The following is a 27,606-nucleotide window of genomic DNA, read 5'->3' on the forward strand; positions in this document are numbered from 1 at the left end:
GGTTGGTGGTCAAACGGAAACCCGTAGGCCGATTGTTGGTGGTGCTGTGGGTAGGGTTCCATGTGAGGGTTAAGGCCAGCCCAAGTTTTCAGTGGTCACTATTTGCATTTGTTTTCCAGTCCCTGTTCATTGGACTTCGGGACCCTATTCAGCAGTATGGGCGACTGGCCGCTTAGGGCTTGTATATTCAAGGTTGGTGGTCAAACGGAAACCCGTAGGCCGATTGTTGGTGGTGCTGTGGGTAGGGTTCCATGTGAGGGTTAAGGCCAGCCCAAGTTTTCAGTGGTCACTCTTTGCATTTGTTTTCCAGTCCCTGTTGTTCGGACTTTGGGACTCTATTCAGCAAAATTCCTATTGATTTGGGGTTGATGTGACCTCAGTGATCAAGTCCCGCTCGGTATTTCCACCCTGCAGTCAGGAATTTATTAACTTTTTTCTATTTTATGCTGAAAATCTGACCCTAGACCAGAGGAAGCTTGATTTGCTGAAGCCCGTTTTGACAAGGTTTAGCATAATGAAGTAAAATTAATTAACTAGGTTTTTGCAGAGGATGTGCGGCTCCTTCTCATCGAAGGCCGATCAGTTCTTTGATTCAGTTACCTGGAACAATATCCCAGAGGGCAGCTGCAGCCTTCCCCAGCCCTACTTTGTCCCTCTTGTAGGTAGGTCACGCCAGTGAGGCAGCTGGAGCAGAGCCACGTCTGGGAGCAGAGCGACTGCGGGGCGCAGGGGCTGAGCTGCGGCAGGACCAAGGGAGCAGCCGGGGCGGGGGGGGAACGGCTGCCGGGGACAGATAAAACACCGACTGTTCCCTTTCCGGGCCAAACGCGTCTCCTCGGCTGCCCGCCCAGCTCCAGCAGGCCCCGGCTCCAGCCCCGGCCCGCCCAGGCCCGGCCCAAGCGGGGCCCCGCGGTGCCAGGCGCTGCCGGGCGCCCTCCCGCCCTCCCGCCGCCGCTCGCCCCGCCCCGGCCGCTGCCCGAATCAGCGGGAGGAAGATGGCGGCGCTCATCCCCCTCACCCAGCAGGTAACCGGCCGGACCCTGCCGGGGGCGGGAGGCTGAGGGGAGACGCGGCGCTCGGGCCCCGGAGGTTGAGCGGTGATCGGGGGAAAGGGGGAGCGGGGCCCTCCCGTTGCCGGTCCCCCTCCCGCAGGCGGCTGAAGCGGGCGGCGCTGGGGCCACAGGCCCTGCCGCTCCCCGGGGGTGGCTCGGCTGGCGGGGGGGAGAAGGCCCCGAGGGGGGCGAGCAGCCCCCGGCTGACCCTAGCCGGAGGGCCCAGGGTGGAGCCTCCCGGGGCACGGGCCGCTTCTCTGGGGGCACAAAGGGCGCTGGCGCCCTCCCCTCATGGAGGCCCCGGAGCTGCCCCCCCTGGGGAAGGGGCAGGGCAGAACCGAGGCTTTCCGAACCCTTTCCTTCCCCGAGCTGCAGCTGCGGGGATTAGTGCGGGGCTGGGCTGCGGGAGGGCTGGGGCTCGCTCGCTCCGGGTTCGGTCACGTCAAGGTGTTCTGCTGCCGGTACCGGGGGGTTAATGCCGCCTGTAGCTGCCGGGAGGTCATGACTGGGCTGCATCATTGGGACGTGGATGAGTAGCGTAGCCATAGCCGCGAATACAGCAGTGAAGGAATGAAGAGGAGGTTTCTAACCCGTCAAGGAGAGTGAGGCTTCTGCAGTGGAGTGGAAGACCCTGAACCTTGGAGCTTGTCTTGCTCAAGGAGGGTGGCATGCCTCAGGGAAGAAGCTGTGTTTCCACTCTGGTTTAATTTCTGGGATCTTTGGGTAGGATTTTGTTGTTATTGTTGCTACAGGGTTTTTTACTTGAAAAATTTAAACCTGAACAGTGTCATCGCTGTTCACTCTTTTCCATGCTCCTGTGAAGACAGCCCATTTACTTATTTCCTTTGTAACAAAGGACAAGCAACACCACCTCACCTTTCCTCAGTGCCTTGACATTAAAACTCTCTTCTACACTGGGGTTGGGCCAGTCAGAAATCCAGGAAAACTGCTATTGGTAGTTCAAATTATGCAAATATCTATTTCCTCTTAATAAGGAACTTCTATTTGTGATTCTCTGAACATTTATTTCAGTGGAGTTATGTGACACTTGGGTAACGTGTAATTTGCTGTGTAACTTACTACAAGAGTGCACTGCTTTTTAGCTTCTGAATAGCAGTAGGAGTCCTGATTAACATCTGTTCAATTCACTGAACATGTTCAGAAACATCTGAAAACCTCTACGCCCCTCTAAACTGCTACCAAAAGTTTTCAAGTCAAATAATGTGTAAATTATACATGTAAGATTAAACTCTGGGCTTGAAAGAGTTGGTAAAAATGTGTTAAATATTTATTACACTAGAAATTCCACTGTGGTTTGTTTGTTTTGTTGGGTTTTTTTAATTTCTAAATTGATATTTGAGAGCCTGACATCAATGGTATTTGCTTTTGTATAACATACTCTATTGAGGAGGGAAAAAAGGGTCACGTTCTGTGATCATATCATGTGTTTTGACATTTTCCACCTAATCAGATGGAAGCATTCTAGTTTTAGAGCTTCCTTTTCTGTATGGAACTCTTAAGAGTAATCTATCTATAATCAGGGTGGTAAATAGAATTTCCCTGAAAATTAATAAACTTTGTCACTTAATATCCTCAGTTTCATGATTATTGGAGTGAAATGTGCTAATTATAATCCCAGAAATGGTATTAAAAGGAATAGGAGGGGTTATGTGATGCTGTAATGTTGAAGCATCTTCACTCAGATATAAAATGAGAATATTTGTGTCAATACAGTGGGACCTGTTAAACAATATGAGTAACCCAAGCATGTGAAAGTGTTAAATCATATTCTCAGAAATCAATTGTTCTACAAAGCTACCTTTTTCTGAAAGATAATTTAGGTGCCTAACAGTATGAAAACTCTTTAACATTTCCACTGTCTTTGCTTTGTCTTGGTACATGTCAAAGCAGCTGAAGAGCAAGCATGTAAAATGAGTTCTTGGAGCTAAATCAAATCTGGTTTCAGTTGTTGTTTATCTTTGATAACTTTATTGTCATGGATATTTGATCGCTTTATCACTGGTCTTTCCCCTGTGCCAGGCATGTTCAACCCACAGCCTCTGGAGGTTACAGAGTTGTGTTTAGATACTGGGAGAGCAGAGATTGTTTTGTGTCTCAGTCTCCTGAGACAACACGAGGTGCTTGGCAAGTAGGCTAAAGGCAAAGGTAATCTCTCTGGGCCTTCTTTTGGCTCTCATCTTTGGGGCACACCTTTTTTTTTTCCCCCCCACTCTTTCATGGTACCTATGATCCACTGTATGATGTGGCAAGAGTGGCTTAAAGAACATTGTGAAACAGGACACCAAGGAAAAGAATTCATCTCATCCAGAGTCCTTTGTGGCACTGAGATGACCTCAAGAGAGAGAGAGCTGTTAGGAGCTGGCTTTATTCATTGTTCTGGTGGCAGCAGCTTATGTCTGCCTTTTTTTTTCTTTTTCTTTATTTCCCCTCATTAAGGGGCATGGAGGTGTAGCCATGTGTGTGTTCTGCATGCCAGCAAAGCAGTCTAAGGGTGTGAGCTTGGGATTTAAACCCCAGATCTATACAGGAAATCAGCCTGGAGGTCAGGCAAGGCACCAGGGGCTGTCTGAGACACGGTGTAAAGGGTTGAGCACAGATGGTGTTTGGGAGAATGTGAATCACAGAATCATAGAATTGGCTGGGTTGGAAGGGACCTCAGAGGTCATCAAGTCCAACCCTTGATCCACTCCTGCTGCAGTTCCCAGCCCATGGCACTCAGTGCCACATCCAGGCTCTTTGGAAATATCTCCAGACACGGAGAATCCACTACTTCCCTGGGCAGCCCATTCCAATGCCTGATCACCCTCTCCAGAAAGAAATTCTTTCTAATATCCAACCTGAAGCAGGCATAAAAACCAGAGGGTTGGTAAACTGTTGTCAGACTGACCCCCTGTGTGACAGGTGATGTCCTTTGCCCACTCGGAAGCTGCAGACTTCAAAATGTTTTGATTGCCAGCACTGCCACTGTCTTGTGTGGGTTCCACATCAGCAGATGCCACCAAATTCCAGAATCCTCTTGAATGCCAGTGGTGCAGTCAGAGGTGGTGCTGGGCAGATGAGGCACTTACACTGCTCTTATCCCTTGTGCCCATTTTGTCTGGTCTGCTTCATGACAGAGATGCAGTCACTTAGGGAAACCAATCCCAGAGGCTTAATCTCTGTGAAATTCTGCAAGTAGAGAACAGAATGATGGAGTGCTTTCCAGTAGCACTTGGATGAATATATTGCTGTAGTAGAAACTCCACAGCATTTAGGGACATCTGGCAGGGGGGGTTGGACTAGATGATCTTTCGAGGTCCCTTCCAACCCCTAGGATTCTGTGATTCTGTGATCCCCCTGGCTTCCTGCCACCTCTTTCAGGTCAGTCAGTGGGATGTCAGGGCTGAGGAGGGCACGAATGTCTGGTGATGGGGTGAGATCACTGAGTTCTGCTGCTGGAGTGCTTTCCTTGCATCTTGGTATGAATCCAGCCTCTGGCATGCTCCAGGGTGCTCTCCAAATTAGTTAGAGGAGCTTCTAATTGGTCTTTGGATAGCTTCTCTGAGCTTTCTGCTAAGCAAGAAAGGTAGATAGGTTTTATCTTGCATCAGATTTCTGCCTCCCTTCCTCTCAGTGTAGGCAGCACATCCGGAAATCCACGTGGATGACAGGGAAGAAGGCAGTGTTTGGGAGGTGACACACTAGCACTTAGAATTAGTGTGAAATAATCATTTGTCAGATGTCTGCCTCCTCCTGTAGGTGGAAAGGAGTTGTCTCCAGCAGCCTTTGGGATGTTTTGACACATCTGTGTCTCAGTCTTTAGACAGTGTTTATTAGGTTGTCTTGTTTGTTTTCTAAGGCCTCTGACTGCATTAAGGGGGTGACTTGTTGGAGACTGGGTTGTAATGTTTCTGCTTTTAGTACTGCAACTGGGGAAGGGTGTGTAGGTATAACCTGCACGTGGCTAGAACTTGTGTGGCAATTGTAGGAGGAAAGTGAGAAGATGTGGGGGGTGCTTCTGCCTCTTCTAGGATTTCAGTTCCCATTTGTTTGGACTGTCAGTGAGAGGGAAGAGGAATCTGCTTGTTTAGTATTCCCAAAAGGCAGGGCCTACCTCTGTGTCTGCTGCTTTTGTGTAACACAGTGATAAAACCAAGCTGAAATCCTCAAACACCATTGTCAGAGAATTGTAATATTTGTTAATTAACCACTCATTCTGATTTTTTTTTTAAACTTTGTTTCAGTTTAAGGTCTTAGTGCTGAAAACTCTGCCTGTGATATCAGTGTTTCTCAAACCGTGATCTGAAATAACCTTGGCAGATAGTTCAGAGGTGTCCTACAAAACCTTATTACCTTACAGTGTTGTTAATTAAAAGCCCAAATCTAAGTGTGAATGCTGGGGAATAACAAGTTTTAAGAGGTGACAGTCACAAGTTTTGGGGGATCACTGTTACCCCTACTTAGATTTCAATATGCAGTTTAGAACACAGCAAATAAACACACTGGTTTGTATTCTTGATAGAAGTCATATACAACTGTACACATTTTTCTTCTTGTCAGTTCCTGTAGGTGACCTGTTCAGTTCATTCTTAGTTTTCTTAATCTCTTTTCTTTTTCAGTTTTCAACTGGCCACCCATTATATGAAACTTACTACAAGCAGGTAGGTGCTCAAAAACCAAAATTAAAGTGCAATTTCCTCTTCCCCAAGATTTGCCTCCCTCTCCTTTCCCTGTTACAGTGTTAAACTCCTGTAAAATCTCTCTGCTGAGTAGTTGTAGAATTCCTTTTGACCTAAAGACCAGAGGTGTTTAATTTCTTGCCTCTTCTTCCATGGCAGACATGCTTCAATTGAATGGGAATTTTTATCTTTCAGGTAGATCCAACATACACAGGGAGAATTGGGGCAAGTGAAGCTGCACTATTTCTTAAAAAATCCGGGCTTTCTGATATTATCCTTGGAAAAGTAAGTTGAAGGAATGAGATAATACAGTAATTATTTGTACACTTGGTTAACTGCAGCTAACGGGGAGCAGAAGGGATTTGCAAAAAGGAATTCAGTGGAATGTAAATCAAATCCTTGGAATATTAGGTTAACCACAGCTTGGAAAAAGCTCTAAGGTCTTGTGCTGGGGGTCACAGGAATCTGAAAGGCAAAATTTGTCTTTTGTGAACAGTTTTGTTGTTAACTTGATAATTAAATAACATTGTATGTCATAACTTGAATGCTGCAACAAGCAGTTCAAGAAGCCATACAATATGAACTGGAGAGCTGAGTTTTTTATTTTAAAGTCCCAATGGCTTTTGTTTTGTATCTCCACAGATATGGGATTTGGCTGACCCAGAGGGTAAAGGATACTTGGATAAACAGGTAAATGAGGAGTGCCTGCCAACTGCTTGTGTTACCTTCCACAGATAAGCCTCATTTCAATAAAACCCTGATATCCATAATAGTTATCCTTAGCTTTTTCAGATGAGCTTTTTCCCTAGCACTGTTCATATCCGAGGATATCACTCAGGTTGCTGGAGAAATTTGCATCTCATTTACAAAACAAAATCAGGGACAGAAAATACTCAGTGTGTGTGAGATCCAGCTGCCTGGTTTGTATTTCTGACTGTGATTTTCAGATTAATTTTACAAGTCCTTCTTGCATGGAAAAAATGCACTTCTAAAAACATTTTGGAATATGGTGTTAGTAAAAATCCTAAATGGAGCCTGATTTAGCCTGGTTGCTTTTTCTTTAATCCAACCCACTGCTGTTTGTAGGGTTTTTATGTCGCGTTGCGTCTTGTGGCCTGTGCACAGAATGGCCACGATGTGAACCTGAGCAGTCTGAACCTGACTGTGCCACCTCCTAAATTTGTAAGTAATGTATACCTGAATGTATGTGTGTGATGTGTATGAGCTAAGGTTTCAGCTGGAAGGCTGGAATAGTTCTGTTTCATAAAAGCCATGGTTCTGAGACTTGAGGTTGCTGTCAGACTGTTCTGAAGGCAGCTGCCTTCCTGAGTGGGAAGTACCAGCCCCTTCCTGGGCTGCAAAACTGATGCAAGTGTAGCCATGGTCAGCTTGTTCAGGAAGCTGATGAGGCTAAAGTTTGTTTATGAAAAAAAAAGAGAAAAAGAAAGTAAGTAGTTCTGGACTAGGCCAACAGGAGTGTGCAGTACAGGGCATGACTGCAGCTTTGTCTGCAGCAGCTGCTATGGAATCTCCTTTAGTGTGTCTTAGTTTTGTGGCTGGGTACCTAATGTACCCAGTGTCCTTAGTGAAGTACTGTAACAGTATGAATCAGTCTGAATTATTTTTTGGGGGGATACATGGGCAGTTTTTCCTCTTTTTTTTGGTGTAGTCAAGCCTCATGTCTATAACCATCTCTGAAAGCAATTAGTAAGGATGAGAGATAGAAGTGTGTTTGTGTATTTATATATATACATATAAATAAATTCTTTAATTTTAGCAGGACTCTAGCAGTCCTTTGCTGATCACACCACCTTCAACAGAGACTCACTGGGCTGTTAGGGTAAGTGTAAAAGACAACACATTCCATCCAGTCTTTAAAAAGTAAATATTTTCTTTGTCTGTAATTTTCCCCCTGAGATAATTTTGTATCAAATACTTCCCATTTCAGAAGCCTTCCCTCTCTGGTGACAGATTTGTGCACAATAGATAATATTAAGCTGTAGTTTTACATGTCAAATAAATATTAAACAATCCTTTGACCACCCCTGGGGTGATGATTTTAAGACACAATAAATTTTAATCTTCTGCCTGGATTCCTTCCAGAAACCTAACAGTGGGCACTTCCATGTTTGTGCAAAGCAACTCCAGTGAGAACAAAAGCATTTCACCAAATCAGTCCTGAAGTATTAATTTAAATCTTGACCACATATATTCTAATTAGTATTCAGTGATACAGAGAAAAAATCATTGGAAAAAAGTAACTTTTGATATGTGCATGGGGATATTTGTATTTAAGCCCAGTTTAAAATGCAAGCCTTTTCCAAAAGGTAATAATTTAATAATGTTGAGGGGCTTTTTTGTTGTTGTTTTGTGTTTTTAACTTGCATGTTGTACCTGAAATTGGGAAGCCAGTTATTTGGGAAGAATAGCTTTGAGTGTTTGTCCAGGATGGTTTAAAATCTGGTCATGAGTGTTCTTAATCAGATTGCAGTGTTGTTGTAGAACACTACAGAAACACATTTTGTGTGCTGCATGTGGAAATCTCACAGGTATCATGACCTTAGCTTTGAAATTAAGCTTTTAAATCTGGCTCCTTGGGCTTTCCACTTAAACACAGCATGGTGGCACTTGCAAGACAGCTTGGAAAATTAGAATGAATACATTACTGACCAGTCTTTATTTCTTGCAAGATCTCATTTTCAACACTCACACAGGCACACTTTTTTACTTATTCAGGCTATTTCTTACCAACTAGGTGGAAGAAAAAGCAAAGTTTGATGGTATTTTTGAAAGCCTTTTGCCAGTAAATGGTTTACTTTCAGGAGACAAAGTAAAACCAGTACTGATGAATTCAAAGCTACCTCTTGATATCCTAGGAAGGGTAAGTATGCTGTTTAGATTTAGCTGTTCTCTATTTTAGCTTCTTGTAGTTGTAGTGTTAAATATTTAAATGTGAGTTATCAACAGAGTTAGGTTTTGGCTGAGATTTTACATCAAGTGCATGCTGTAAAATAAGAACATTAAGTAGGCTCTGAAGTCATCCACTTAGAAATAAAAATAATAGTAGTAATTTGGGTCTTAGAGTAGATAGGCTTCATTATCCCTGTATTCATTTTAAGAGCAGAAAAATTTGATTTTGGTTGTTCTTTTTTTTTTAAAAAAAGAGCTCTCTGAAACCATAAGAGCTTTAATAACATTATGTTCCACTCTTTTGTCATTTTTCCAAATGCAAGTTATTAGACCTACCATTAAGTCCATCCTCTGTTTGTACAAGAGAACACTTTAAAACATCCTGGTTCAGTGCAGCTGTCAAATTGTCAGATGTTTTTTTTTCATGTATATTTATAATTACTTTTGAGACCTGAGTTTAGTGCATCCATTGCTTATTCACAAGGGAAGCAAATTATTTTTCTGCTTCTATTTAAAATATGTATTCTTCAGTGTTTTGCATTTGGATATCAGGCATTTGGATATGCCTGAGAGTGAATGCATTGTGTGCAAGAGCTGTGTCTGTGTTACATACTTTCATCTCTTCAGGAAGAACTGCCTTTTCTCTGTGTTATCTACAGAATCTAAGCATGACTTGTTTTAAAATCTGTATTTGAATGATGGGCAGGCTTGAAAGGCTTTGTATTTTAGCTTTTTGTCACCAGAGAAATACAGGAAGCTTTTTCCTGGTCCAGAAAAGTTTCTTGGCAAGCTAGGGGACTGAGGAAATGGGCAAAGGAGATAAACCAGATAGCTGAAATTTGCATATGGGTTCAGTGGCAGAGCTGGGAGTCCAGGTCAGAGGAGTGACCTCAGTCTGAGCTTTCTGTCCTCTGCTCTCTGCTGTACAGGATCAGAGTGCACAAAGTTTTGTATCCTTCTAAATCACCTGCAGGCTTCATTGGCCTGATAACAAAGCTGTTAAGTGCTTGAATTCTTTCCTATAGAAAACAGGAGGACATCTTTTATTTGGTCCTAGAAATCTAGGAATGGAATGCAAATTAGAAATGTGTTTACTTTCCAAAAACACTTCAGCTTTCTTGTCAGGCAAATGTTGACAATCTGCTAGCCCACACCCTCTTGGCAATCCTAAAAGCCACCTCTTGATATTTTTAGTCATCCTGATGACTCCTTAATTGCAACATAGACAGGTGAAAAACCTGTCTCTGCTCTGTTCCATCCACAGCCAGCACTGATTCACAGTGCTAGAAAACTCTAAGCCAGTCTGTTTCATCAGAGAATGCTCAGCTAGGTCTAATATAACTAATATGATCTTCACAAAAATCTATCAGGAGTTTTTAGAGAGCATGCTTGATGTGATGATGTTAATATCAAAGGCACAAAATGTCAGCTGTTCTCTCAATTTTTTAATTTTTTTTAATCCTGATTGCTGTAGGTCTGGGATCTCAGTGATATTGATAAAGATGGTCACCTGGACAAGGATGAATTTGCTGTGGTAGGTTGCTTTAAATTCTCACTTCACAGCATGTCTGCCAGAGCCAAGCATTCCATATTTTCTCAAGAGCTTTCTCTGCTACAGTTGCCTCCTAATCTAAATTGTTCACATGGAGCTATTAAATGATCTCTTAAATCCATCTTCTGCCTCTCACATGTTTCATCAAGATGATTCTTCTTGAAATGACATTCAAAATTATCTGCCCTGCTTAGCATCTCTGTTACTGCCTTTGTTTGACTGGCATGTAAATGACATTGGAAAATCTTACTGCTTTTTTCTTCTAACTGTTCATGTTACCTGACTTTTTGCCTTTGCAGGCAATGCATTTGGTTTATAGAGCTCTTGAGAAAGAGCCAGTTCCTTCACTATTGCCCCCTTCTCTCATACCACCTTCTAAAAGAAAGAAGACCCCTGTTTTTCCTGGTGCAGTTCCTGTTCTCCCTGCAAGTCCTCCACCAAAAGACAGCCTCCGTTCCACCCCCTCTCATGGTAGTGTCAACAGCCTCAACAGCACAGGGAGTTTGTCTCCCAAGCACAGCATCAAACAAGCACAGGTACAAGTCTTGTCTTTTTTTGGTTTTGTTTTCCTTTTTGTATCAGTCTTGGATGTTTATAATTCAGGTCAAAAGTCATAAGCTAAAAAAATTCACAGAAAAAGGGAAAACACTTATTTACCAATGAGGTTTGAATGTTGTTCAGTATGTCTGACTCTGAGAGATGTCTTATATTCTCAGTGTGTTGGTCCAGAATATTTCTCTCCATTTGAAATACAACATTTTGTTTTTACAGCCAGCTGTGAACTGGGTAGTACCAGTGTCAGAAAAAGTGAGATATGATGAAATTTTCTTAAAAACAGACACAGACATGGATGGTTTTGTGAGTGGCCAAGAAGTAAAAGACATTTTTATGCATTCAGGTCTGTCTCAGAATCTCCTAGCACATATATGGTAAGAATTTCTTAAAATATCTGAAGTTTTTGTAACTTGCTGCTCTGGGAAGTCAGATTATCCAGGTAGAATTGTGATTGTAAAGCTAAACCCCCTCTTCCCCCCCCCCCCCAAAAAAAAAGAAACCCAATCTCTTACTTGTCTTGTTGCCATATTATGGAAAAATAAGGAAGAAATAAATACTTTGCTTTTCTGGGAGGGGGCTATAGGTCAGTCTGTGAATTTTGATTGTTTTTTGAAGTGATAATGCTCTAAATATTTTCTCATTAGCTGCTTTATTCAGTCAGATATATCCAATAAAATACTATTCTGAAACTTTCATTGGGATAAGCATATTCTGATGAGGCTGAATCAAAAGAAAATGATGTGTATGTGTGTAGTAGAGGAGAAATGAGCTTTTTGTGTTTATAAGTTTGATCTATTTTTAACCAGGGCTTTGGCAGATACAAGACAGATGGGAAAGCTCAGCAAAGACCAGTTTGCACTAGCAATGTATCTCATTCAACAGAAGGTCAGTAAAGGGATTGACCCTCCACAAGTGTTGTCCCCAGATATGATCCCTCCCACAGAGAGGAACACTCCCATCCAGGTAAGTCAGTGATTATTTGTAGATGACACTGAGTTTGTGCTTTGTAATTCTTTTTTGTAAAGTTAGCTTTTGGAAAACTGTCAGGAAATGCCAATTTTTTTCACCTCTCCTACAAAATTCCTGAATGTTTGAAAATATACATGACTTTTTAACAAGGCAAGGTAGTAAGCAAAGGAAGTGCAGTAGTATATTCCATAAAGAAAGGTATAAAGCCTAAAATGAGAAATACTCCTTTGTCATAGCAGAGGGTGGTTTTAACTTTTGGAACCTCTTTAAAAGCTGCTTTAGTAACCTGTCCCTGACTGTGACCAGTCCCAAATTCCTCCCATGAAAATGGAGAAGTTTCTTAATGGCTAAGTGAAGAGGGATGACTTAGTTTCTGGTAATTGCCTCATCCCTTTTAGGATGACAGTTCACAATCCTACACCTGTCACAATTAACACCATTTTACTGGAGCATCTCCTCCTTGCTTTGTCCTTTCCTCAGTAACATGTTGATGGATGTCTGAAACTTAAAACTGACCATCATGTCAAGGCTTTCATCTTTCCTATAAATTATATAGTATTTTCCTTTCCTTCTTGACTTCTCCTATCCAGAAACCTTTTGATCCTCTAAACACTTTTTAGTGGTTGCTGTTGCTCTGGTCCTTTTAAGGTTTTCCTATATCCTTTTTCTATAGACTCTCTCAGGTTACTTGACCCCTGTAGGAACTGAGATCTCAGCACTGACAGAAATGCGTCGTGTGAGTAACTGGGACAGCCCCAGGAATGCAAATTTGTCTCCATGAGCCACTTGTAACTTCCAAAAAGTTTTTATTTGTGCACCTTCTCCTCTCATTGATCTTGTGTGCAGTGATGCTTGCTCTGGGTGTGAGGATAATGTCACAGTAGTGTGAAGTTCCCATTATTGACTCGTGACCTGGTGCTATTGCTCCTTCAGCACTCTGAGATGCTTTGGTCTCTCTTGGATCTTATTTTCATCAGTGCTAGCTAATATAACATGATATAAACTGTGTGTTACTCTGAACAGAGCAGCTGAGCTTTCAGTTGTGTTGTCCTAAACAATGCAGGAGCTTAATTTAACTCATTTCATAATCAAATTGGGTAACACCTCCTAATGATCCTGCACAACATGCAGCAGACACCTCTCAGCAAATCTGTCTCTAGTCTGAAAATACAAAAGAGCTGTTAAAAGCTCCTGGTTTGCTTGAAGAAAGTCTGGATTGTTGTTGTTTATGATTACCTAAGGGCATATTAACACAAGAAATGCTCTTCCAACAATGAGGAAGAGCATAAACTGGATATTCACTTATTATTTTGTGCAGAAAAATGTCAAATTTTACTGTGTTGTTTGTGGTTTGTTGGTTGAGTTGTTGTTTATTTTAATATTGAATAAAGCCAAACTTTCTGTGGTTATCACAGCAGTCTCAAAGTAGGTGAAGCAAGCAAACTGTACTGTCTTATTTTTAAAATATTGTTTAAAAATTAGAGGTCTCCTGACTTCTCATAGCATCAGAGCTCAGTGTTGCAGTTCTTGCTCAGCTGCAGTGATTTTTATTTTTTTTTTCCCAAAAGAGCTAGGAATCCTTTTTATAAGAATGACAAATTTTGTACTAGATGCTGTGATTCTTCTTTAAGAACTTCTGCTGACAATTTTCTTGCCCCAAAGGCAAGGGATACATGTTCTGCTGCATGTACCTGCAGCATCCTGAGGAGTGTTAGAAATGCCCTGCACTGCAGGACATGGCTTGGAGCTTCAGGAATGGTCATTAAGTTGTGGCAGGGTTTCAGAAGGCTCAAGTTACCAACTGATTTCATTAAGTTCCCTGGAAGATTTGCTGTTGATTATAGCAGAGCCAAGTTGTTTTTTTTTCATTTTTTTAATTTCAGTTCTCTCATTGCCTGCAGTTTATTCATTGTCATTGTGCATGTTCTTGCCCTGCTGTGTGTTTTGGCCATCCTGTGGTTAAATGGGCATAGAAAAGATTCTCCTGTCTCACAGGCAGAATTGGGTGGCATGCTCAGTGGTTGGCTGTAAAAAAAGACAATTTTCCAAATGCATGGAATGAGGTTTGTGTCCCACCTTTGTCCTCAGCCTCTGTAAAGGAAGATCTTTTGTCCCCACTTGGCATTTTAACAGATTGTTTCATTCTTAACAGGACAGTTCAAGTTCTGTTGGCTCAGGAGAATTTACAGGGGTGAAGGAACTGGATGATATTAGCCAAGAAATTGCACAGCTGCAGAGGTAATAGTTGTGGAGTATTAACAGAAAATCCTGGAGTAGGAGAAGCAATGTATAGTACTGAGCTGTCCATTACTTTTGTTTTAATTTCATTTATTTTTGCTTGTCACTGAAGTTGGTGGCAAATCCCCCACTGATGCCCTACCCAATAATGTAAAACCAGCCTGGGTTCTGCCAATCTTCTGACTTCAGAAGACTGATTAGAAAACAGATAATATTTTTATAGGGTAATTTATATGTACCCACCTTTACTCTGAAGAGCATAGAATATGGGCTCATGTTTTTGACATGCTTGATGTTCCCAGGATAATATTTAATTGATCTTTTTATGTGTATCTGTGTGTTGTATCATTTAACTATTCATAACTACATAAAACTCTTTATTTTTCAGAGAAAAATACTTGCTAGAGCAGGACATTAGGGAAAAAGAAGAATCAATCAGGCAGAAAACCAATGAAGTTCAGGTAAAAACTGTTTATTAGTTTTCATTTTAATCTAAAACAACATATGGGGAATTAAGCATTCATTCTTTATGCTGCCTCTGAGCAACTCTCATCATTTCATGGGATTTTCCTCTTAACTTATGGAGAGATTTTTATTTTCCTGTTCTCCATCAGAAAGGTTTTCTTCTGGTGCTGGTTAATTTAAGCAAAAGATGATAGGTGAAGTGTTTGAAATGCTTTTTTTTTTTTTTTCAACTTCTGGAGTTTGTCTGTGATCATTCCTGTAACAGCTAAGTGTAAATTGCAAACTGTGGAATTTTCCTCTAGGAACTTCAGAATGATTTAGACAGGGAAGCAAGCAACCTGCAGGAGCTGGAGGCTCAAAAACAAGATGCCCAAGACCGCCTGGATGAAATGGACCAGCAGAAAGCCAAACTCAAAGATATGCTGAGTGATGTAAGGCAGAAATGCCAGGAAGAAACCCAGGTGGTGAGTGTAGGTTAATTCTGGCCATGCTGCTGACAACTATTGTCTTTTGTTGCAGGAAATTCTCTTTATTTAATGAATGTTTGCTTTGTTAATTCGTTTCTCCCACAAATAGTAATTTCCACACAAACACAGAGGTCCAGGAGTTTTGCTGACCTTAAATACCTTTCATGCTGATCATAAATGGAGAGTGGAACCAGGTGGTCCCTTTCTGCAGAAACTGTTGTTGTTCTGTGAATTTATGAAGCATTTATTCAGCTTGATGGATTAGTTGAGAAGCAGAATTCCTGATGTGTGAAACAGTCCATGGGCAGTGGTGCATATTTTGATCACTGTGAATCTCGTGTCAATGTTCCCAGATAAAAAATGGGGATACATTTCCTGGGGATACAGCTGCCAGTGTACCCACATGTTATTTTTGTGGATAAACTTAATGTATAAGAAAGTGTAGAAGGAGAGACACTTGCAGCTGTATAATTTTAACTCTTTAGCAGAATTAAAAACCAACTTTATAATCCTTCATAGATGTTGGAATGGAAAAGAAGCATAGTTCTGAAAACTACAAGGTAGCCATCTAGAAAACAGCTTTTAATTACCTTAATAATTGGTGTAATATTCCTGTCATTTCAAATATGAATAGCTTTTGCTTTATTGAATGTCCTGTGGCTTTTATCAAGGGTTTTGTGTAACATCATAAGTGTGCAATTCTTCACATTAAGTTCTTGTTAACTTTCCTTAGTTGTTGATCAGTTGCTTTACAACATACCATTATTCCAAACTTCAACCTGAATTTTGTAACATTTGATTTCAGATTTCCTCACTAAAAATGCAGATTCAGTCTCAGGAATCAGATTTAAAATCCCAGGAAGATGATCTTAATAGAGCAAAAGCAGAGCTGAATCGTCTCCAGCAGGAAGAGACTCAGCTTGAGCAGAGCATCCAGGCTGGAAAAGTACAGCTTGAAACAATAATCAAATCTCTCAAATCAACACAGGAAGAAATTAACCAGGTATCCACTGGAGCTTATAGTTTTTTTGCTTCTTGCAAGGCTAAGAGTTAAGCATCAAGTAGAAAGATTATTTTTTTCAGAAGAGGAAAAAAACATTGCTTAATTAATTAATTAATTAAGCCTTTTTTTCCTGGTGCTCAGTTGGTTAATTCCCAGTTTGAATCAGGAAAAATTCAGTTCTGGTGGGGGCAAAATGCAAGTGTGTGGTAACCATGTTTAATGGGAGGGTGAGAATGACAATGTTACTGAATATCTTAACTTACCAAAACATTTTCACTGCTTAGGCAAGAAGCAAACTTTCTCAACTTCAAGACAGCCATCAAGAAGTCAGTAAGAGTATAGAAGAATATAATGAAGCTCTCAATGGGATTCATGGTGGCAGTCTGACAAATTTAGCAGATATAAGTGAAGGCATTGGGCACACAGAACAAAGCAATTATGGAGCTATGGTAAAAACCCTAATTCCTGTTGGTTTATTTTACAATAATGAGTTTTGCAACCTGAAAACATTTTCTAGAATCCTTGTAAGCACCTTGTTTGGATGGGTGTAGTATGAAGCTAAATATGTACCATGTATAGTGTATCAATAAATAGTCAGCAGGCGTGCTGCCTTTATGCACTGCTTCACATTTTCTCTGTCAAAACAAAAAGGAAAGTGTAGATTAAAAACAAAAATACATTGAGAGACCTGGTCTGAAAAAACACCAGTGCTTAGTTTCTGTTGCTTGCATAAACATTGTAGAAGCTTTCAGATGTTTCTCTTATTTGCAAAACATAAGAATCACTTACTGGAAGACAATTCCAATGTATGTTCACAGTAAGTTTTTTCTGAACCATTGTGTCCCTTTCCTGTTTCTTAAGTCTTCCTTCCTCTTCCTCCTCTCCCCACCTCCCTCCCTGCTGTTCTGAGTAGTATTAATTTAGAGTTCTTCATTTGTATCTTGCAAAGGAATGAAAGCAATCCTCTATCTTCATGTGCCAAAGGCAGTGTTAATGGGTAGTAGTAATTAGATATTTCTTATGGTAGAGTTTTATGTAGTTTTAGGCTGCATATTTCTTTCTGTTGTGTAATTATTTCTGCTTAGAAACTACTTACTCAGGGTTCTTTAGCAAGGATTTTTTGAGGTTGTTGAACATGTACTGAGATAGCCCAGAACTTCTGCTAAATGGGTAACTGAGCATTTATTCCTGGTGAGTTGCTGTAATGTTTCTTCTCTTAATTTTTAGGATGATCCATTTAAGAATAAAGCCTTGATGTTTACCAATAATACACAAGAATTGCATACAGATCCATTCCAGTCAGAGGATCCTTTCAAATCTGATCCATTTAAGGGAGCAGACCCTTTCAAAGGCAGTAAGTGAGCAGTGGCTTTCCTGAGACTTTGAACACCACTTGTTGACTAATTGATACTTTCACAAACCTTTATGATCTTGCTAAATAGTGGATAAAACAAATTATTTTTCTCTTCTGCATAGGTGATCCCTTCCAGCATGATCCTTTTGCAGAACAACCACCTGCTCCAGCAGGTAAAAGCCTTTTTGCTCACAAGACTGATGTGATAGAAACAAATTGTAGCCAAACACAAAGATTTCCAAGGTTTCCCTGGCTACAGTTTTTTGGTTTGCATGTGGGAACTGTGAAACCTGAGAGGGTGTGAGTTCAAGATCAGCGTGTTGATTACATGCATGTAATTCTTTAAATCCAGAACTTTAATTAAAAGAGTAATTGTTCAAACTCTCTTTAGAGGGGTGTCTGGAAGTTCATCAGATTTTCCAAACCATGTGTTGTTGTTAGAAGAATTAGACCAGGATGAGGTCAAATACAGAATGGTTCATTACAGACAACAACATCCAGTTTACCTTTTAATACTCCTTCTAGATCCATTTGGAGGTGACCCATTTAAGGAAAGTGACCCATTTCGTAGCTCTGCCCCTGAAGATTTCTTCAAGAAACCAGTGAAAAGTGACCCCTTTACCTCAGACCCATTCACAAAACCACCTGCTTTACCCTCAAAGGTCAGTAGTTTTTAAATCTACACATAGCATTGCTTTATTACTGACAAGTTCACTGTCTGAAAGCCAAGAAGAATGACATACCATGAAGTAGTCTTCTCTGAAGTGATGAAATACAATTTTTTTCTTAAAATAAGTGTGGGCTATTAAGGCAGTCAGCAGTTTGGTGTTTCCAGGTCCATGGTGGTGATGTTATGTTGCCCATGAGGATGCAGTTAGGTCACCAAGGGTTACAATATTCCAGTGTCAGTCAGTTCAGGTCTTGCAGTATGGTTTCAGACTTTTCAAACTGTTTTCAAACAGCAGATACCACCTATTTAAAATCAAGCATTTGAAAATACAGATTCTCTTAACAGTGTAAATGCCTGACCTGAATATTCAGTGTCTGCTGCCTGAAGACTGAACACTTTGGGGTGGGATTTCTTCTTTTGCCCTGGTAACTGCTTGTGTTTCACTTGTGTTTCACTTGTAGGTACCTGATGGTTTTGTTCAATGCAATCAATACCCAAATGCACCAGCAATTAAAATTTCATGTAATCAGTTTTTTCTGCTATGTGTCTACTGAACAGAGTGGTCTGAAATTAGAAATAATTTGTTTTAAAATGAGAGATTTTGATATGCATAAAAAGACAAATGCACAGAACAATTAATTATGGGTATTTGTTCTTATTTAGCCTGACCCTTTTGAAAGCAGTGACCCTTTTACATCTTCTGGTGTCTCCTCAAAAGGTCCAGGTAAGAAGAAAAAGTTTTCTTGTGAAGATGAATAAGGAAATAAATCTTTATGAAAGAAGAACCAAACTTAAAAGTTGAGAATAAAATGTCTTGTGAACTGATGGCAACTGATGTTGTACTATTATGGATTATGAAGAGGAAATCTTTGCAAACACTCTGTTCTTCACAGTTTTGTTGCTTTTTCCTCTGCAAAGAACTGGCAGAAAACCTGTTTTATGGAATTCTCTTTTTGATATCTCATGCCAGGTCAAAATGCAAGTGTTTTTTTTTTTTATCTGCCAACTTCTGTACATGATTTACACCAGGCATTCTTCACAATACTTAAATATTATTTAAACTTTCTATTTCAGATCCATTTGGAACACTGGACCCATTTGGAAGTGGTGCTTTCAGCAGTGGTGAGGGATTTGCAGACTTCAGTCAGATGTCAAAGGTAAAGGTTACAAGGAAGCAACTGTCCTTTTAAAAACTGATCTACAGATACTCTTTTTTTAAGGAGAGAACTGGAACTTTTCAGCTGACACCCCACTTTTGTTAAGTTGTTTCCAACTGAGCTCACCAGATACTTCAGCTAAGCATTTTCCACCCACATCAAATACAGCAGTCTTACCAAGATTGGTAGATTCAGCACGGTTAAATCATCTTTTCACAAACATTTTCAAATACCAGGGGAGCAAAAATAAATCACTTACAGTTTTCACTTGTAAGAAAAGAGAGATTTGCCAGATATTAATATGATTCAGTGTCCCAACATTCCTCTTGTTCCTGAAGTTCTTGGATGCTTCATCTCTCCTAGTATCCTGACTTGTCCATGAGTACAAGGAACCAGAGGAGGTGGAAAACATGGTTCTGACATTTTATAGCTCTTACCAGAACTGTTTCCTTGGTTTCTTTGTATCAACTGAGTTTATTTCAAGTATAATTGTCCTTGCCTCCTCCCCTAGATCAGTCACAGTCGATTTCTGAGATGGAATTCACAGCTGACATGAGTTGCCCAACTTTTTATATTAGTTCCACAATAATGCTATTATACATTAAAGAGTAAATTTTAACTGGAAAATAGGTTATTGTGTTGCTTTGACTAATCAAGCTTGGTTTTTTTTTTTTCTCTCTGGTTTTTGTGGGGATTTTAGTTCTCCACTAGGTGGCAACAGTCTTTAGAAATATTGCAGTGTTTAGAAATACTGCTGTGTTTAGCTCGAGTTAAGAATTTTAGCAAAGGTTGGACTGGGAGCTTTAGCTTTCCTCACCAAATTCCTCTTTCTTCATTTCAGGATGATAAATTTCCCTGCATGCCATACTTTTTTGTGCCTTTTTTAATCAAGAGGGCAACTTCACAAGAGCCAACTGAGTATAGAAAACATGAAAAAAAATGGTTTTGGGAATTTTCCCTGAGCTTTTTAAACTTTTAAATAAAAATAAAAAGACAAATAGATGTCTGTAATTTAAGGAAAGCTTGGGAAAAACCTAAAAACTATCCCTTTTGCAATCTACTATGTTTTTCCAGTTTCTATCATGGTTCTGTTATCAGAGTGCAGGCCAGACCATTCACTGCCAAACAGTAAAAAGCAGAATTCTTGATTTTTCTCAGCTTTTTGCTAGAACTAAAAATTCTAGAGGTACTTTAGTGGTTAAGAGCACAAAGTATTTTGACTGTTAATGAAATCCTGGCACCACTGACATAATTCTGTAAATATCCTAATTATTTAAATTCTTTTTCTTATGCTCACTTGTAGCCTTCAGGAACAAACAGATATTTTACAATGTACTGATGTTGTTTTTGTTTTTTTTTCTCATGTAGTCAGTAGCTTCAGACCCCTTTGCCTCCTCTTTTGGAGGGGTGGGATTCTCAGATGACCCTTTCAAAAGCAAATCAGACACACCAGCATTACCACCGAAGAAAAATGTCCCTCCACGACCCAAGCCACCCAGTGGTAAGGAGATTTTCTTGTCATTTAAGAGTCAATTCCTCCAATATTCTGTGTATTATTAGGCATAATGAAATAGGAGGCTGTCAGCTTGTTTCTTATCTTGTATTTCAGCCTTGGAGGAAGGTATGAGGTTATCAGAGAATTGGCAGAAATTGTCAGTAAACCAGAGTGGAACTCTTTTAAGACTGGAAAGCAGGTGATTAGGGAGTGCTAATACAGATCCACATGGAGCAGGAGAAGATGGGGGAAAGAATTCTTTTTCAAGTTGGCAACAGATGAAATTAGTAAATGGCAGCTTCAAAATAAAAAAAGAGAATTGGTTTTATACAACACTTGAAATTTTGGAATACTTTAAAATTATTCTTCTTTTCTAGAGAATAGGCTGAATGCAAACATTTTAAAAGGGCTTAAAAAAGAGCCCAATGGTTCTTAGATCCAACAGGGTCTACCAAAAGCCAAAGCACTTTTTTTTCTCCTGTGTTGCTGAATGCCTGCAGGGTAGTCTGAAGCATGGCAGTTTCTATACCTTGTTTTGCTGTGCTTCCTGAGGTGTCTGCCACCAGATCCTATCAAGAACAGGGCACAGAGTTAGGTAAACCTGTCCTGATCTGGCCAGATCGTGTTCTGAATATGAGGCTTGTTCCTCCTTCAAGTCCATTCTGTATGGAAATCCTTAGAGACACATGAGTCTCCTGAACTAAAAAGAAAATCTCTTTTAATAGAGATTCAGTTTCTACTTGTTTGCCCTCCCTAGAGTTGTTTTTTCAAACTACTCCAAAGAGTGAAACCCTTTCAAGAACTGAAGCCACTTAGAGCTGTTAGTTTCAAGTCTCCTTTTTAACAACAATAATGTAGTTTGGTTAATACTAGCAGTAGTAAATATTTAGTTGGCTCAAAGACAAGCCCATACACCTGGGTTCTGCTTATGAATAGGGAAATAATTTTGCAGCAGACATTTGGGTCAACATCCAGCATTCTCAGCTATTTACTGACAATGTTAGGAAGAATGACACAAAGAAAACAGATCCATTGTTAATGTCTCCCTGTCTAAATATGTGGATTATCAACTTTTCTGCTGTTGCATTTTGGAGACAAGAATGTACCTTGCACCCATCCTGTTTATAACACCTCTTGTTCATCTGACTGGTTTTGCAAGCCAGTTGTGCTAGAACTAACCCCTTGGTTAACATGAAAAGTGCTTTCTATTACCAGGGTATCCTGAAGATCTCATTAACTATCCCATAGCTTGACGCAGGGTTTGGAAAATCCTTTTCACTACTGTAGAGTTGTAAGCAGGTCATTGCAGCAGCATTAGTTGGTTCCTTTTACTGTGCTCAAGAGATGCTGATGCACAACAAAACCCTGAAATCAAGTGAGGTTCTGTGTAGGTGAGTATTGGTTAAAATGTGTCAGGAAATGCTCTAGGATTGTGGAAAAGTTCTTGAAGTAGCCTGTTCCAAGCTTGCTTTCTGTAAATATTTTCTGCTGATGAGGTTCTAGAGCCTTTAGGAATTAAAAAACCTAAAAACATACTATGTAACGTTGACAAGTTTCAGCTAATAGGACACAAATAGGAGCAGAAACATAAAAACTGAAGGTAATTTTCTTTGCCGTTCTGAATGATGATGATTTTTTTCATTTGGTTTTCAGGGAAGGTATGTAAGTGGCCATCTTTTTCTTTTTAGGAACTGTCTGCACAAAATATCTTAGTGTTTAAAGGGCCTGTATAGAGTTGAATGAGTCAAACAAATACTGAATATACCTGCATTATCTCTTTCATGTGGCTTCTTTCTATTTCTTGTTTGAAACATGATTATTCCTACCAAATACAGTGTAACAGCAGCAGCAAAGGTGAGCAATGCATGCTGTAGGATTGACTCACCTACGTGGGGTTTTGGGGATTTATGTAGAGTCATCTGTACGTTCTGAGGATTTGGGGAGAGCATTTACCTTTAAGAATTTGTTTTGAATTTAAGGTGTGTGCACTTTTTTCAGCCATTTGTTTAAATGAGTACTTTCCCTTCTTCTGGGGAGACACAATATTTGTGAGGTTCTGCTGCTCTACCCAAAGCAAATCTTGTTATGATAAAATAGAGTAAGGAGGAAACAAAGCAGGGTGGTTTTCTGTTGTTTTTTTTTAAAGCAGATGAGCCTCATGTGCTTATGCAGTTCTACTCCTCCCTTCCTTCCACAACTAAGGCAATCTTCAGTGGTTACTTCAAGCATGAGAAATTATATAGTAAAATAGTGTGATGCTAGCAAGAGATACAGAGTGACAAGTGTGTGTTAGAAATGGGAACACTGCTCAGAAAACAAACAACAGGCAAGAAACTTCCGTTGGTTCTTACCTTTCTCATTGGACTGCTTAATTAAAAAAAAAAACAAGCAGGTGATAAAGATCTGGCTGAAGGATGAAGAAATGCTGCTCATTACCTGACAAAGCTGTACTTTGCTTTTCTGTTCCTGGTTTCGGGGTCTTTTTTAGTAAAACTGTTCTTTCTGCTGAGGACATTGTGTGGTTTGCTTGGGTTTTGTTAGGCTGGTGCAATGATTTCTGATCTAAAGCTTGTCTTGTCTTGAAGACCCTACAATTAAGTAGAAATACTAATAAATACTTCCAAAGAGCCCTGAGAGCTGATTGTTCCCAGTGTGTTGCTTTTCTGTGCACACAATTTTGTGGAGTTATGTGATGTGCAGGCTTTCTCTGCTGGATCCATCCAGGTATTGCAGGGTGTCCTGGGTGATCACCTCCCCTTCTTGTCCACAGGTCTCTTGTCCTGATGAAGGAGTTGTGCATCAGGCCTCATTTCTTCCCAAAAACAAAGGCAGACCAAACCTGAGCACAGGGCCAAGGAAGCACTTCAGACATGACCTCTGTTTAACATTTAGTGAAGGTCAGAGCTGGAGTCATAGAATCATAGAATCATAGAATTGGCTGGGTTGGAAGGGACCTCAGAGATCATCAAGTCCAACCCTTGATCCACTCCTGCTGCAGTTCCCAGCCCATGGCACTCAGTGCCACATCCAGGCTCTTTGGAAATATCTCCAGACACGGAGAATCCACTACTTCCCTGGGCCTTCAGATGAGTCCTTCAGATGTACCTGAAAAACCTATCAGAAGATGGTGTAGCTCAGATCAGCTGCTCCCATAAAGTCTCTGGAATCAATCTTCATGCCATATTTAGGGGAACTTTTCTTCTACAGCCAGCATTGTCAGTGGGAGAATTGCAGTCAGTAATCATTGCCTGGTCTTCTAAATCCCAGCCTGTGTGCTGGCTGCTTGTAATGTGAAGCTTGACTGGATGGTTTGGTTTGTTTTCATTTTTTATTCAGTTTAATTTTTTTTTTTTCAAAGCTTGGCTATTGAGAAGCAGCTCTGGCCTGCTGAGTGTCTCAGCAGATACTTCACAGCTGTCTGTGGTTGTCACTTTCTGGCAAAGATAGGCAAACACTGACTGTGTGGCATGGATTAGACACCTTTGAGATCCATATCTTTCCCTTCTCAAAAAATAAGGTTAAAAGAGAGGACAGCAGTCTTGAGATAAGATGTCAGTCTTGAAATTATTTCCTTACAGCTGTATCTTAGGCCACATCTCAGGCTTGCACTTGTTTTGTTCTTCCTAAATCCTTTTCCTTCTTTCTCATGCTTCTGAACCAGGCTCTTCAAGATCTTGTAGATGCTTCTCAGTCTTAAACTGATCCTTGCTTGGTCTAGGACAGGTCTCATTTGTCTGTTCTTCTGCTTAAATGCTCTATTTGTGTTTTTTCAACATAACTATTTAAAAATTAAATGTAGAATCTTTTAAAGCAAATTGGAGGAAGACTGATGAATCACAGAACAAAAACAGAGAATGACAAGGAAAAGGTGGTTTAGAAGCAGCAAACCTGGATACATCAAGGCATATCTTGATTCCATTCAAACTTTTGAAAAATCAGGATCTCTGTGCCTCCTCTGATTTAAGATTCTCTTTTTAGCTTGAGAAACACAAGCTAAGGAAAAGCTCTTTAGGTCTTCTCACAATCCTGCTCTAAGAAAAATCCCCCAGGGAGTTTGTGCATGTTCTTTCTCTTCTGGAATGCAGTCATAGTTGGTGAAGTTCCTCGTGGACATTGGGCTTCATGCAGCTCCCTTGGGACTTGGCTGAAGGGAACTGATGTTCACCAGGTGGTTCTGGAGAACTTGAAGGTTTCTTTGGAGGGAAGTGGAAGGTTTTCTGTATTTATTGGTGCTGCAGCTTGAAAAAGACTGAGAAAAATTATCCAGCTATAAGCAGGCAAAATCTTTGAATAATGGGTGTTAATAAACAGAAAACAATATTAATTACTTGCATTAACAAAACAGAAGTGGGTCTTGATATGCTTAGGTAAAGATGCACTGTGGCAGGGACCTAAATAGCAGTGCAGATTGTTGGCTGTCCTAAAACACAGCCAAGGTTTGTAGATTTCTATGTCCATTTTCTGTCCCAGAGGATTACCTGCAGTGTTCAGCACTCTTCACTTTGGATTTCTTAAACCTAATTCTTGCCTTTTGTGGGACTTTTGTGTAGTTAAGAACAAATTGTAGTTAAGAGCTGATGCACTGAAACCTGTCAGTTAAAAGGGGTTTGCAGGTTCTCACAGGTTCATAAATTCTGTTTTCTGCCAGGAGCTGCAGATTGAAATCAGTCAGAGCTCACCACTGACTAGTTTCTAGGTAAAAGTTGTTGATTACAAAAAGAGAGAAACAGATTTTTTTTTCTTTCTTTTCTTTTTTTTTGTTCTTTTTTAAAGGCCAGGAGGTTGCTGTGTGGGTGTCAGTGATTGGGTTATAAGTAAAATTCAATGCTCTGCTGCTTTGATCGTGGGACCGACTGCTTTTGCCCCACCCTTACCACTTCCTCTCTCTGCATTCCACATTGTGGTTATCTGCTGCTCACCAGTGATATTGGTGGAACCAGTGTGTAACCTTCAACCTCCTCTCAATTTTTATTGCTTGCTTATAGTGGTTTTGACCTTTTTAACCTTGAAAGAAAAGTCCTATCACTCTAGCTTTTTTGGGTTTTTTCCTTAGACTGAGTAAATGTTATCACTTCTATTCAATATATTGGATATTAGTGACCAGCAGGGGTGGGGGTATTGTATTAGCACTGAAAAAATTCACTATTAATGTATTTTTAATAATTATTTTTTCCTTTGGGATGCCACTACATAAATAGCAGAAAAATACAATGTAACTTGGAATTCAAAGGACTGGATATTAATCCCATGGAAGAGTATTTAGCTATTATTTGGAATACAGGTATTACATTAGAGTGGGAAATTATTATTTTGAGTTTGTCAAAGAGCTTTAGCTTTGTGTTTTGATCTATTTACTCCTTCTAGCTCTGAAACATGATGGCAACCAAGTTTTCATGCTGGTATTTCAGAGGTTAGTGGTTAACACCTGTCTCTGAGTTAAGGACTTTGGTTCCATTCTCTTGTTGTCTTTTGTGACAAGTGGTGTTTCTGAAAGGTCAAAATACTGGAAAACATCTTGAGAAGACAGAACAAGGGAGTAACCAGCCTGCTCTTGAATTAGGAAGTAAGATTCTAGACCCTCAGAGATTCCTGGCTTGTGAGGAGCCCCAGAACCCCTGTGTGAGCACCAAGGAGTGACTACAAATTATCACCAAATCACAGAAATGCTGTTACTGACATTTAATCAGCCAGGCTGCAAGTGTTCAGTATTTTTACCAAATCAAAAACTGCAAACCTATTAGATGGGTTTTGCTGTCCCACCAATGATGTCAGGAAAGGCCCCAACCTACTTAAGCAAAATCTAAGTGATCAAGTCCTATTTTTTTCTCATCTTGCCAGTTGGCAGATGAAAAGAAATGATATCTGCACATGTTGTTGGCTTTAAAAAAAAATGAAAAGGGGTCAGGGCTTTGAGATCTTTAGCAGATCTACTGAATCTTCAGGATCTTAATATGTAATTGCACTAATCTGGAGACATTTAGCTGTGATGCAAATTGCAATCCATCACCTAAAGAAACAATAATTCCCTATTTTTGCACCTCTTGAGCCCTTTTGGAAGCCTCTTGCTACTGCTGTGCATCAGCAGCTGCTCAGTGCTCTGTCAGCCACCCCATTGCTTGCAGAAAGGTGATGTTTGTACAGCCCTGCTCTGCTGCTGTCTTCCTTTGTATTTGATGCTTCCTCCTCCACTATGCCAACAACAAATAAAGTTTTTTTCATATGTGTCACTTCTCTAAAATAAAAGTATTTTATGGTTTGACTATTTTTATCATTTTGGACTTACTTTTCAACTCTAAAGCAGTGTAAGAGCACTGTTAGCTTACATTGACTTCATAATGAGAATTGTCAGGGGGGAAAACAGAGCACAGATCTTTGCTGCTTTTGGAATTGGGCATAAAAATTGGTTTTAGTAGCATTTTGTGCCTATGTTGTGTCTTCAGAGTCTCAATTAGATGAAAATTAGAAGTGTTGGTTCAGCATCTTGCTTAAAAAACCATGCAAACCAAAGTCTGATTGCTTTGCTGGGTATAGTTACTCTCATTTCATGTTTTGAAAGAAAATTGTCTTAGGAATATTCAGTGTTCTGTGGACTTTCTTTTTAACCTGCACTCTGTCCAATGTCCCCAAAGTATGATTTTGCATGGAAATTTGTTCTGTGTTTGTAGTGAGGGAAGAAAGGAAGAAAAATTAGAAGTTAGGAAGAAAGTAGTGATGCTGGATATAGCGAAGAGAAGAATTGTATTAAGAAATCAGAAAAAAAAAATCCCAAATCATTCCCTTGCATTTATTTGCAAGTTGTGGGGCTCAATCACTTGATGTGGAGAGTGGAGTTCTGTTCCTGATTAGCTGTGTGATCACAGGAGTGCTCTGTTTATTCCTGAGTGGGACCACACACTTCTTTCCTTAGAGCTGCTTCAGTACCCAAGCTTATTGCCAAGGAGCACAGTGCCTCTTTACCTTTATTTTTTTTTCCCTCGTGTGCAGCTGAGAGTGAAAAATCAGCCTCAAGGTTTGTGACTGACAGGGGAACTGGTTTGTTG

The 27,606-nt window shown here is 40.2% G+C and overlaps 1 protein-coding gene across 3 annotated transcripts in view; it reads left to right on the forward strand.

The window, feature by feature from the left end:
• Nucleotides 1-944: 944 nt before the first annotated feature.
• The window catches only part of EPS15L1 (epidermal growth factor receptor pathway substrate 15 like 1), a 38,724-nt gene continuing 12,062 nt past the window's right edge, over nt 945-27,606 (forward strand). For 2 of the 3 annotated variants that reach the window (XM_030466622.1, XM_030466623.1), the window contains exons 1-23: nt 945-1,025; nt 5,672-5,713; nt 5,927-6,016; nt 6,374-6,421; nt 6,818-6,913; nt 7,509-7,571; nt 8,487-8,612; nt 10,116-10,175; nt 10,493-10,729; nt 10,965-11,122; nt 11,555-11,711; nt 12,391-12,453; nt 13,870-13,955; nt 14,344-14,416; nt 14,723-14,884; nt 15,693-15,890; nt 16,175-16,339; nt 17,118-17,244; nt 17,367-17,417; nt 17,770-17,906; nt 18,578-18,638; nt 18,989-19,071; nt 20,440-20,572. In XM_030466622.1, the coding sequence (XP_030322482.1) occupies nt 996-1,025; nt 5,672-5,713; nt 5,927-6,016; nt 6,374-6,421; nt 6,818-6,913; nt 7,509-7,571; nt 8,487-8,612; nt 10,116-10,175; nt 10,493-10,729; nt 10,965-11,122; nt 11,555-11,711; nt 12,391-12,453; nt 13,870-13,955; nt 14,344-14,416; nt 14,723-14,884; nt 15,693-15,890; nt 16,175-16,339; nt 17,118-17,244; nt 17,367-17,417; nt 17,770-17,906; nt 18,578-18,638; nt 18,989-19,071; nt 20,440-20,572 (2,446 nt within the window). In that variant the 5' untranslated portion in view covers nt 945-995. The remainder of the gene's footprint in view (nt 1,026-5,671; nt 5,714-5,926; nt 6,017-6,373; nt 6,422-6,817; nt 6,914-7,508; nt 7,572-8,486; nt 8,613-10,115; nt 10,176-10,492; nt 10,730-10,964; nt 11,123-11,554; nt 11,712-12,390; nt 12,454-13,869; nt 13,956-14,343; nt 14,417-14,722; nt 14,885-15,692; nt 15,891-16,174; nt 16,340-17,117; nt 17,245-17,366; nt 17,418-17,769; nt 17,907-18,577; nt 18,639-18,988; nt 19,072-20,439; nt 20,573-27,606) is intronic. The other variant, XM_030466624.1, reaches the window with a different exon arrangement.

Source organism: Calypte anna, chromosome 28 (assembly GCF_003957555.1).
Source record: "Calypte anna isolate BGI_N300 chromosome 28, bCalAnn1_v1.p, whole genome shotgun sequence".
In the NCBI taxonomy this organism is placed as follows: Eukaryota; Metazoa; Chordata; class Aves; order Apodiformes; family Trochilidae; genus Calypte; species Calypte anna.